This window comes from Mandrillus leucophaeus, unplaced genomic scaffold, assembly GCF_000951045.1.
Source record: "Mandrillus leucophaeus isolate KB7577 unplaced genomic scaffold, Mleu.le_1.0 Scaffold108, whole genome shotgun sequence".
Classification (NCBI taxonomy): Eukaryota; Metazoa; Chordata; class Mammalia; order Primates; family Cercopithecidae; genus Mandrillus; species Mandrillus leucophaeus.
In genome coordinates, this window is record NW_012098987.1 from 3,084,384 (window position 1) to 3,097,576 (window position 13,193).

Consider the following 13,193-nt stretch of genomic DNA (forward strand, 5'->3'; position numbering starts at 1 on the left):
CAAATGCTAAAAATCAAGGCTTTTTGCTTTCAGAGAGCCACTTTACCAGCGCATCACTGAGTGTAAATGCTATTTGGAGTCCAGACAAATAACTTTATTAGATAAAGTGTCTCTATGTGTGTTAAAGGCACTCATGGGTAGATCAGGGGTTGAAAAGGAACAAAGCTCCATGAGGTGGCAGGCAATCAATATTTTAATTTTGAAGGTGAAATTTCCTACAGAGGAAATATATTTAGTGAATTATCTTGAAATACAAATATCAAATAAATCAATAGTAAAATTGATATTTTTGAGCTTTTTTTAACTTGAGTATATACATGCTCAATATATATAATCAAGTATAAGTGATATTTTTATTGACTAATCAACCTTATAATATTTTCTTTCAGGACATTTTTGGCTACATTTTCTTTGATCACTTCATATGACAAACAATTGAAATATTATTTTTACATTTTTTTTTTACTTAGCAGAGTTGCCTATTTTAAATGAACACCTTAGAAGAGTTTGTTTCACTTTCACAATGCCACATGCATTTTAGTAATTTTCACAAAATTTGGGAAAACACCAATTTTTTTTTATATGTGATGTAAAAGCAAAAATTACAGCTGACAAAGTTGAACAGGCAAAGTGAACTTTATTCAAGGCTATTGCAATAGGGGAGAGAGGTCAGAGCTCAGTTAGAGCTCACCTCCACTGAAATGAAAGGCAGGACTAAAATAAGGAGAAAGTAGTGAAGGGTGATAGTGGAGAGGTTGATCAATGGGATGTAACCAGTGCACTGAGTAATTCTGAGTTTGCCATTTTTTCTTCTGTGATTAGGCCATCTTCGTTTGCTAATTACAGCCATGGAAGTTAGGCTCCTATCTTCCCAAGGAGGGTCAGAGGTAGGAGTGCTCTCTCCTTGATGATTACATTTCAAAGGGAAGGCTCCCAAGTCTTTCAGGAAGATATTTTTGGATAATGAAACCAGCAAGAGGCTTTACAAAATATTTCCATGTGAAGGGGCAGAAAAATAATTTACAGTTAAAAGTTTTCTAAATAAAATGCTTTAAGAAAACGGAGGTTGAGACCTACAGTCAGGAAGAAGCCTGTCTAACCAGGCTGAGGGGAAGTTAAGGATGTCTTCATCAGTGAACAATAACATTTCAATGCTTTTCAAGTTTTCCTGTGAAGGGACTCTTTAAATATACTTTGAATTGGTGAAATTTATTAATTATCTTGTCATTGAAAGCATCATTTTAGTGGTATTCCATAATTATGTGATATTTCTCTTGGTATCAGAATTAATCTCAAATCAATAAGAGCTGTAAATGTATGTCCAGTATGTTCATATGTCTAAGACTAATTGAATTATTTTAAAATTATCAAAATTGCCTATGCATTACTTCTGTTTGAAAAGTCTTTCTTAATGAATTGCTCTTTTTGGTATGATCTGGAAAAAAAGTATTACAATTTGCTTGTTGTGTTCTGAATTATTTTTATCTTATTCCCGAAAATTTTACAAAAATCTAAGATAGCATGAATACATGGCTAGCTCCTCCCAGGGATGCTGAAGCAGGTGAGGGCTGAGGAGCTTAAGCATCATTAGCTTCTGGCTAAATTCATCCCTGCTGTTGAAGCCAGACTTTGAGAAAGAAAGAAAGAAAATAATGAGAGAAGCTGAGAGTGAAGCAGAGGTTATAATACTCCTTCCTTACAAGAGCTTTTGCTTCCACAGTTCCCCAAATCCTGGTGGGAACTTCCTGAACGTGCACAGTCAGGGGAACAACTACCTCTTCCCCCTGCCCGTGGGCCAAATGCAGTCCACCAACTCACCAACTGGTTTTGTAAGACCCATAAGCTAAGAATATTTTTTTAAATATTTTCTAATGTTGAAAAAAAATTTTAAAGACTGTTATTTTGTAACACATTAAAACTATCTAAAATTCAAATTTTCACATCCATAAATCAAGTTTCACTGGAAGACAATCATGCCTATTAGTTTACATATTGTCTCTGGCAGCTACTGTGCTACAGTGTCAGACTGAATACTTGAGACAGGGTTGGCAAAGTGAAAAATATTTCCTAACTAGCCCTTTGTAGACAGTTTGCCAATCCCTGGTCTAGCTATTCTGGTCAACTAATTAAACCAAGTTGGGGTTTTTTTTGCTTGGATTTATCTTTTATTTATTTTTAAAAATTTATTTAAATTTCTAATTGGATACATAATAGTAGTACGTATTTATGGGGTACAAGATAAATTTTGATACATGTATACGATATGTAATGATAAAATCCAAATAACTGGAATATCTATCATCTCAAGCATTTGTCATTTCTTCATGTTGGGAGTTTTCCACTTCCACTCTTTTAGTTATTTTGAAATACACAACCAATTGTTGTTAACTATAGTTGCCCTTTGTGTTACCAGACACTGGATCTTATTCTTTCTAACTGTATTTGTGAACCTATTATACTATTTATTATTATTTTTATTATTGATTTGCCCCTACTAGAGATATGTGGACCTTATTTAATTAAAAAACTGAATAATGTGGCAGTTTTAGATATTGTGCCATGTCCCTCGGGGAAACATTTTTTAATCACACAGACTTTCGTTATTCCTCAAATCACACCCTACAGACAGTAGGCCTCCTCTTCTCTGCAAAGGCAATCTCACTCTAGTTAAATAGAAATTGTTGTAAATAAAATGAAATTTCAGGCTGTCCTGCTGTTTAAAGAATCTCTGTAAAAATTCAATCAGCAGCGTACTTTTAATTTCACATCATCTGATCTTGTTCTGGATTCAGTGACAAGAAGCCCAGCAGTTTTCTTCACAGTTTTCTATTTTCCTTGAATATAAATTTTCCAGCTGGGCACCGAAGACTAGGTAGGGAAACCAAATGTGTGTATTGTATCAGTCAGAATTCTGTTCAACTGCATGAAACAGAAACTCACTAAATACATTTAACTTAATAAGATTTCCCCCTTTGCTCCCCCACCCATGGAAACTAAGTTCAGAGGTAAGGAATTTAGAGCTGGTATAACTGCTCAGTATTGTAATATTTTAAAAGAGTGGGCAGTAGGGGTAGGATGGATGTAGGCAATCCTTTTTTTCTCCGTTCATTCTTTCCATTTTCATCTAATGGGCATGAAATAAGTGCTCTATCTTCTGGAGCCTATTAGAGTTTTAGGTGGAAAAAGGGAAGAAGCACAAAGGGCAAAAGTTAAAAAGTCTGAAAGGTATACCTAACAAAGAATTATACAGCAAACACCAATGTAACAAACACTATCTGCCAAGCACTCTTTTTCAATATTTCAAAACAGTAAGTCGTTGGTGGTATGGTAGCTGGGTCTATTTTATTTCATAAGCTGTCTACATCTCATTGGCCAAACCATGTCATGTGGTCATCCTCGGAGGAAAAGAGCTCTGAGAAGGTGAGCATTTCATATGGGCACATTTGACATACGACATTCTTTTAGTAAGAAGCAGTGGAAGAATGGATATTGGGCAGACAATCAGCACCATTTGCCCCAGTGAGTATAAGAGGGCCAATGATTTGGGCCATAGTATGGTTGATCAGTCACTTCAACCATCTTGATGATTTGTGCCAATCACAGAGATAACATGAGGCATCCAGAGATGTGATACGAATCGCACTCATTTTGATAACCATCTGAATGATTAACTTTACTGTGGCCTAAACTAATTATTTTAGTGGTTCTCTTTTTCTATCTGGATTGAGGGCCACCAACCCAAATGCATGGAAGTTGGAGAGTTAAGAAAGGGCTGCATAGTTCGCCTCATCCCCTGGGAAGGTATAATGGAGGGTGGCAGAGAAAGCTCTAAGACGTTCAACTCATCTGTATTTTCTGTAGCTTTGTTGGGATAAAGGGTCTTAACCTGCCTAACAAGATTACATGCTTCTGGAAGGCAGGACTCATTTCTCAGGCTCCTCTATTGCCTCCACAGAGGTTAACACAGAGATAATACTCAAACTTTCTTCACTGATGTATAAATCTGATGATGGCAGTTCATTCAGAAAACTGGAGTTTCAGCTTAGGAACAATTTACCACCTCCTGTTAATATTCAGCTCACTCCATCAAGATCAGTGACTTATATACCCCATAAATCCACCTCCTATGTGAAACTACTGGGAAAAGTTTTCATTTTTGTCAATATCCTCCAAAGTGCAATTTGGTATTTACAGAATATTAATGTTGGCAGGGATGTTTTATGTCATTTAATCTTACCTCTCCCATTTTTTTTTTTTATTTTTGATGAGAAAACTGCAATTCAGAATAGTGGAGTGTCTACCTCTAAGGTTTGCATGTGTGACTTTTGTGTTTTGATTTTGTTTTTATTTAATCCATCCAACTGTAACCATACACTTAATAAGAGAAAAACTCTTTATTCTCACCATCTTCAAATACTTCTGTGAAGAGGACAGTTCAACACTGATACTGCATCAAGTGGAAGCAACGGCAGTTTTTTGGCTGCATTTTTATACTAATTTTAGCACTAAATCATACACAGCCTTTAAAAGCAATTGATCCTTTCAGATTATAAAGTCTACATTTGCTTCCAAAAAGAAAATTTTTTTGAAATTGGTTTTGACAAAAACAACACCTGCTCCCACTTCCGTAGGAGGGAGAAGTGTAAAAAACTGTAATATATTGTCTGGAGAAGGGGCATGAAGTACAGGAATAAAAAGAAGAATGGGTTGCATTTTCTCTGGCTGATACATTGTATTGTTGTGAATTATTACACATAGAGAAATGTACTGGCAATTTATTTGTCTGATCTCTTTCTACCAAAGTCTCTAGATACTTTGTTAGAACAATTACACATTTCTCATTCATCATAGAGAAGAAGTATGACTTATTGAAAAGAACATGAATTTGGTATCAGAGAGACCTGAGTTTGAATCACTGCTATGCCACATAGTAACTTTATGATCTTGGACAAGTCATTAATATATCTGATCCTTCCTTTCTATAAAATAGAGACAAAACTCAGAATTATTATGAGGCCTCTAGAGTGGTCATTTATTTCCATTCTCCTATTTTGTGTTTGCTTTGTACAGAGGGAAAAATTCATAAAACTACTGGACCAGTTGCATAACTCTCTGAGGATTGATCTGTCAAAGTATAGGGTATGTAGAAATTTACTTGCATAAAAGAAAACTGCTGTGTTTGGTTTAGATAATTTCTTGCTATATAAAAATCACCCATCATGGAATAGAAAAATAAAAATATTGATCTCAGGTGCTGTCACCCTTAGAAATAATCCATTAGGTCTCCTTTGTTGTTCAGATTCTTTACCCTACGTAGGCTACAACAATACTCTGTGTGTGTGTGTGTGCGCACATGCAGCTTTAATTTTGTAATTTCTAAAATAGCCATCAGATTCACTGACCCTCAGCTAATTCATGAAGTAGACTATGGCCCAGTCCTCATTCTGAAAGCTCATCGTTTGTTAGTGAAATATTCCGCTGATACTTCCTCAATTTCTGAGCTTCCTACTTAATTTACTGCTTCATTCTCTTTCCTCCTGGATTAGGGTACCAAGAGTACCATGTGCTCTTGCAAAGTTGTACAGAATTCATTGTCAACAATTCTACATATCACCTCCTGGGGAAACACATACACATACCACAAATATATTCATGTATATATGTGATAAATATACACACATATAATTTTAGTTACAAAATAGTTACAAAAATTTAGTTACAAATTTTAGTTACAAAATGTCTATGATGATAACTAATACATGCTCTTATATCTTACATTCTTTAACAATTTATCCTATACATCTTTTCTTATTTGAACTTATCTATCTCCCATGCATTCATTTTTTATTAGTCTCTTATTGACAGATACTTTAATTGCATACTTATGGAAGTTATATTAAATTTGGTATTATTTCATATTGGTTATTTCATGTTGGGTCTGGGGCCAACATAATGAGAAGAGGACAACCATTAAGCTATTGGGAGAGATATTTGGGGGCAACAAGGGCCTGAAGTCACCTCATCATAGGCACACTAACCCTGTTCAAGTTCATGAATATCTCGTAATTAGCTGTGGGTTTCCTAATGGCTCTTTAGAAAAGCATGTTAATATGTGAAATTGACCAAAGTAAAAATTCTTTCTTAGTTCAAACATTTCATAATTATAACTTTTCATTCCTTCAAATTATGAACATCTGTATTTTCAAATGATACTTCTCATCAAACCTTGCTAAAAGAAACCTTTTGTTAAAATCCATAGTGTTTCAGGAAAGACTATATGATGCAAACTTATTTTTTTAACTTTTAAAGTTTTTTGTGACTAAAAGTGAATGCAGCACATGTATAATTTCTGAAGTATTTTTTATAAAAATACTTATCTTGAGAAAATCATGAAAAATTTTTCCTATGTATGCTACACTTCTTCCTTTTAGTAGCAAGACTATTTTAGAAGCAAGCATTAATAACATCATAACATTTTAATAATGATATTGTTTTGCATTTATTGCATTGTAACTATAAATAGAAGAGTGCAGCTTTCCAAAAGTATAAAAATATAATATTTCCAAATTGTTTATATTCCATAATGTTTTATGATAAAAATGTTTTAAGAATACTTTAGGGGTATTTTTAAAATTATATACAGTTTACTTTCCATTTTCTTTTATGAGAAGCTAATTTTAGTTTATTTTCCCACTGGAGATTTACTACTGACGACCTTATCCATTTTCTGTTTCCTGATTAACCAGGAAAACTTTCCTGCAAGCAATACTGAAAGACTGCAAGACCTGAAATCAACTGTTGACCTGTTAACAAGTATCACCTTTTTTAGGATGAAGGTATCTCATTTTATTTCTGTCACTGTTTTGGTGTGACATAGAATACATTCATCCCCTGGTAAAGTCTTGCTTTACCCTCCTCTTGATCAAGTACTGTGTCAACCCCATCGATTAAGCTGTACTATCTTTGCCTGAACTCAATGAATCTTCCAATATAAGGTATAGTGAAGAAGAGATTATCCTAGACATTTAAAATACTCTGATACATTTGGCTCTAATTTAGTTCTCAGTTAAATCTATCTTAGATAAAGCTCTCTAGTAAGTGGATGTGGCACTTAAAAAATTTCCAAAGAATGTTAAATGGAAATGGAGTTCACTTCTAATTTTAGTTTTAACTTAGATGTTTTGTTGACTTTTTTGCTACAAGAAAGTGGCTGACTCTTTTAAGTTTACCACAATTGTGGCAACTTCCATTTTCAGCACTAGGAATGTCTGTGTAGGAATATATTTGATCACCTATCTATTGGTATCATTGGCTAGGCTCTACAAACCAGGCATTTCTTAGATATATCATTTCTGCTTTAATTGCAAGTTCTCTGCAGTCATAGTTCTGGCCTGCAGTGCAACTTATGTAAAGCATTTTCAGAAACTACTTGCCAGGCTATGGGCTAAAATATATGCTCTTTGAAAGAGAGTATTACGATGCTTATTCAGAAAATTCCTAAATAGAGACAATTTTTTTTCTTTGCATTTGCCCATAATTTTTTTCACTAGAACCTCTAAAAGTGGCATTTTGTAATGAAAGAGAGACACGAAGGGAAACCATACTATATCAGTGCTCATTTAGATTCTTTAAAGTTGAATTAAAATTCATTTGGTTTAAAATCAGGCTAACTAGGTGACTGGGATAAATAGAATTTACATCAATTCTAATCTACTGTCAGTAGCTACTGGAACAATGTGCAAATAATGGTGGTGAGACCCAATCAAGTTGACTTAGATTGACAAGTGACATCTGCCATTGACACTGAGGAGTGAGGAATGGGAGTGAGGGTGGGGCGTGCCAGCACAGTGCTACCCATCTGCCATGCCTCCTTGATTAAAAACACTATCTCCTTAAACTTGTAACTACTCTTCCCCAACCCTCACTACCAGCTGATGACTTCGCTTCCTATTTCAATGAAAAAAAAATAGGAGGAAAGAAAGAGGAGCATCCTCAAGCTCCAATCACACACTCTCACCACCTACCCCAGTAGGTACTTCCTTGTATGTGTCCACATATTCTTTCTTTTTTACTATTGATGAGCCATCTGTTTTCTTAGAAAATGTGGTCTCTTCTACTTGTGCAATTGATTTTGTCTTCTCTTGTGCACTAAAATACTGGTCCAACAATCCTCTCCATTTTCCTGAATTGTCAGCTTTCCCCTATGTACGTGCTATTGATTTTACAGTCTTCAAAATACCACTTGGTTTCACTTTCTTCTATAGCTACTACCCCAGTTCATTTCCCTTAATAGCAAAACTGCTTGAAATAGTCATCCATACATTTCCTTCCAGTTAATTTCCTCATATTATCCTTTGAACAAATTTTCTTCTCCTTTTATCCTTTTTTCTCATTGCAGAGAGTAAAAATCACTCTTTTGTTGCACAGTCCTATTAGTTTTGATAAATGTGTAGTTATATAACCACCAGAGCAATAAGATATAGAACAGTTCCATGAGCCTACACAATTCCCTTGTGCTACACCATTGTTGTCAACCCTTCTCCCACATGCTGGTAACCACTGATTTGTTCTTTGCCTGTAGCTTTGCCTTTCCTAGAACATCATGTAAATGAAATTGTACACAATGTACCATAACACAACAGAGATTCATTGGTGTTGAGTGTATCAACAATCCGCTACTGTTAATTGCTAAGTAGTAATTCTTTGTTATATATGTACTACCAATTTATCCATTCCCTCACTGACAGATATCTGAGTTATTTCCAATTTTGGTTTATTACAAATAAAACTATTTTAAATAAGCGTGGGATTATAGTTGTAAACATACATTTTTATGTTCCTTGGGTTAAATCCTCAGCAGCAGCGTGTGAGAGTCCCAATTCTTCTACATCCTCTAGCAAAACTCTTGGGATTTTCCATGTTATGTATGTATGTATGTATGTATGTATGTATGTATTCTAGTAGAAGTGATGTTGCATTATCTTAATGTATTAATTTCATTTGTCTACAAATTAATAATATTGAGAATTTTGGGGGATTGACTTGCTATCTGAATATCTTCTTTTGTGAAGAATGTTGAAATTTTTACCCATATTTGTTAGCTGGCTTTCTTACTATTAAGGGCAATTTAATTTTAATTATTTTAAATTGATAGATCAAATTGCATGTATTTATTGTGTACAACATATTGTTTTAAAATATATATACATTGCAGGATGGCTAAATCTAGCTAATTAACATATGCATTACCTCACAAAGTTATCATTTTTGTGAGGAGAATATTTAAAATCTACTTTCTTGCATTTTTCAAGAATACAATAGTCTTGAGTTTTGAGAGTTTTTATATGTTTTGGATACATTTTTTTTTTGGCAGATATGTGATTTGCTATTATTTTTGCATTGTTTGTGCCTTGTCTTTTAATTGTCTTAAAAATATATTATATAGCAAGTTTTAAATTTTGGTCTACTCTTATCATTTTTTTTTTTTCTAATTATGGATAATGCTCTTGGTTAAACCAACATCACAAAGAGGTTTTTTGGTGTGTTTCTTCTGAAAGATTGGTTTTACCTTTTATATTTGGGCATATGTTTTATTTAGAATTTTGGGGATTTTTTTGGTCGTTGTTTTTGTTTGGTATAAGGTAGAAGGTGTGAATCAAGGATAACATTTTACATATTTATGTTTAAGAGTTCCAGCAGCATTTATTAGAAAGATTTTCCTTTCTCCATTAAATTGTTTTTGGTATTATTATAAAAAATTAAATTGACCATATATGTATGGATCTATTTCTGAACTCTCTATACTGTTCAGTTGTTTGTACATCCACCACTACCATCCTATCTTGATTACTGTGACCTCATAGCAAATCATAAAAAAAAAGATAATGTGCATCCCACCTCGTTTCTTTATTTTTCACAGTTGTATAGGTGATTATCATTCTTTCTAGGATTTTAACTGAGATTTCATTTCATCTATAGATCAATCTGGAGAGAACTGACATTTTAACAATATTAAAACTTCAACTCTGTCCTTGGTTTTTGACCACACTGCAATCAGACTTTTACTCTCTCACTTCCCAAAAATAATTTGTCAACATCGCATGTTATATTTCCCTCCTATACCATTAGTTCTTGTGGGGGTGGGCGGGGGCTCTCTACTGCTTTATTCTTTCTCATTTGTCTGTTGTCACAGATTTAGAATTATGTAAGATTTAACCGGATTTATTTCTTGGACCTCTTCTCTTCACTATCCATACTCAACCAGTGTTGTTTCTTTACATTCTCCTGTAAGATAATAATTTCCAAATTTATATCTCTAACCAGAACTTTTCCACAACTGTAGATTCATTTTTCCAAATACCTTCTTGAAATTCATGTATATGCCTAGTAGGCTTCTTAAACTGTTCAGAATTGAGCTCCTGAGCTCCCATCCACAGTTTTTCCCATTTAAATTGAAGTCACCTCCCTTATAACAGTTGCTCAGGCTAAAATACTGGGGACAACTGGAGTCAGTTCTCACACAAGTCATCCAGTCTGTCAGGAAATCCTGTTCACTCTTTTTTTCTAAAATTTACCGGAATATGATTTCTTCTAATAATTTATAATCCTACCACCTTGATCAAGCATCATCTTCTCTAGACTAAATTTTAACATTATTCTCATAATTGGTCTTTCTATTTTTTTCATAGCCCACTTTAAGGCAGCATAAGGGAGCCTTATAAAAATAGTTATTTTGCTAAAATTAGGCCATTTTGCTCTTATGCTTAAACTATCCAATTCCTTCCCACCTCACTAAAAGCTAAGATTCTTATAATCGTCTATATGTAGTTTCCCCTTGTTCTCACCCTACATCTTCGTTTACCATTGCTGTTTATTGTATTAGTTCTATTCCATTGAAACACTTCCTATCCTTCTTCTGTTTTACGTTTCAACATGCATCATCATGTAATATATCTTATATATTTATTTTGTTTATTATCTACTTGAACTTAAGCCCATGAGGAAAGGGATTTTTATTTCTATCGTTCATTGCTGTATCACCATTATCTGGCATATAGAAAGCGATAAATATTTGTTGAGTGATGGAATGGAATGAAATCAAAGAATGCATGAACACTATTAACTGGTCACATTAAGTGTTTTTATTTGAGTGTTTATAACCATCATCATTTTCAATAAGTTTTTATATCAGAAAGTTGTAATGTTTACACATTTAAAACCACATGGTAAGAAGACATTTACTGAACATAGAAAAAGCAACTAAAAGTCTTTATGGAATACATATTTGAGTAGTTTATACTAGATTACAATGTGTTATTGTTGCATTTGAGAAAATAAGTGTCTGTCTTTGTCTGTCAGGTTCTGGAGCTGCAAAGCCCCCCAAAAGCAAGCATGGTGGTGAAAGACTGTGTAAGGGCTTGCCTGGATTCTACATACAAGTATATTTTTGACAATTGCCATGAACTCTACTCCCAGCTAATAGACCCGGTAAGAAAATATGTATGTCTTTTATAATCCTCACTTTTGTTTCTAATATCTGTTTCAATACATTTAGCATGAGAGTAAATAGAAAAGTATGTTCATTTAATTTCATATTAACTGCAAATTTGAAAATTTCCATATCTTTTCTTCACATTTGAATATCACCTTCTCATACATGAACTAATTCACTCCTTACAATAACTTTGTGTAGTAAAGGCACATATTGTTTAAGGTTTTAGCTGAAGAATCAGTTTCAGAAGAATGAAGAGATTTTCTCAAGGTCACACAGTGGGTAGGTGGAAGATTTGGGACTACACATTAGGATTCCAACTCCCGTTTCTATGTTCTTCCCCTAACTCACACTGCCTCCCATATCATTTTATTTCATTTATTTATTTTTTGAGAAGGAGTCTCACTCTGTCACCCAGGCTGGAGTGCAGTGGCACAATCTCAGCTCACTGCAACTTCTGCTTCCTGGGTTCAAGCAGTTCTTCTGCCTCAGGCTCCCCAGTTGCTGGGATTACAGACATGAGCCACCATGCCCAGTTATTTTTTTTTTTTTTTTATTTTTAGTAGAGACGGGGTTTCTCCATGTTAGCCAGGCTGGTCTCGAACTTCTGACCTCAGGTGATGCGCCTGCCTCGGCCTCCCAAAGTGCTGGGATTACAGGCATGAGTCACCACGCCTGGCCTATGTGTTAATTTATTAAGAAATATTTCAAAAACACAATTTAAATCAAAACCACAATGAGATACAATCTCACACCAGTAGTAATGGCTATTATTATTATTTTATTATTTTAAATTTTTATTTCCATAGTTTTTTGGGGAACAAGTGGTATTTGGTTACGTAAGTAAGTTCCTTAGTGGTGATTTCAGTGCACCCATCACCCAAGCAGTATACACTGAACCCAATTTGTAGTCTTTTATCCCTCACACCCCTCCAACCCTTTCTCCAGAGTCCTCAAAGTCCATTGTATCATTCTTATGCCTTTGCGTCCTCATAGCTTAGCTCCCACTTATCAGTGAGAACATACAATGTCTGGCTTTCTATTCCTGAATTACTTCACTTAGAATAATAGTCTTCAGTTCCATCTAGATTCCTGTGAATGCCATTAGTTCATTCCTTTTTATGGCTGAGTAGTAGTATTCCATTATGTGGAGATATAGATATAGATATAGATATCATAGTTTCTTTATTCACTCATTGATTTATGGGCATTTAGGCTGATTCCATATTTTTGGAATTGTAAATTGTGCTGGTATAAACCTGCATGTGCAAGTATATTTTTTGTGCATGGACTTCTTTTCCTCTGGGTAGATACCCAGTAGTGAGTTTTCTGGATTAAATCGTAGTTCTACTCTTAGTTCTCTAAGGGATCTCCACACTGTTTCCCAAAGTGGTTGTACTAGTTTACATTCCATTAGCAATGTAGAAGTATTCCCTTTTCACTGCATCCAAGACAACATCTTTTTTTTTTTTTTTTTTAACGTTTTACTATGGCCATTCTTCCAGTAGTAATGCGGTATTGCATTGTGGTTTTGATTTGTATTTCCCTGATCATTAGTGATGTTGAGCATTTTTTCATGTATTTGTTGGTTATTTGTATATCTTCTTTTGAGAATTGTCTATTCATGTCCTTCACCCACTTTCTGATAATAATTTTTTCTTACTAATTTGCTTGAGTTTCTTGTAGATTCTGGATATTAGTC

At 34.3% G+C, this 13,193-nt stretch overlaps 1 protein-coding gene across 1 annotated transcript in view; it reads left to right on the forward strand.

Annotated features, from left to right (window-relative positions):
* UNC13C (unc-13 homolog C (C. elegans)) overlaps window positions 1–13,193 on the forward strand; it is a 690,296-nt gene that overhangs the window by 349,897 nt on the left and 327,206 nt on the right. The window contains exons 14-16 of the mRNA XM_011986478.1: window positions 5,071–5,139; window positions 6,747–6,836; window positions 11,359–11,487. Of these exons, the coding sequence (XP_011841868.1) occupies window positions 5,071–5,139; window positions 6,747–6,836; window positions 11,359–11,487 (288 nt within the window). The remainder of the gene's footprint in view (window positions 1–5,070; window positions 5,140–6,746; window positions 6,837–11,358; window positions 11,488–13,193) is intronic.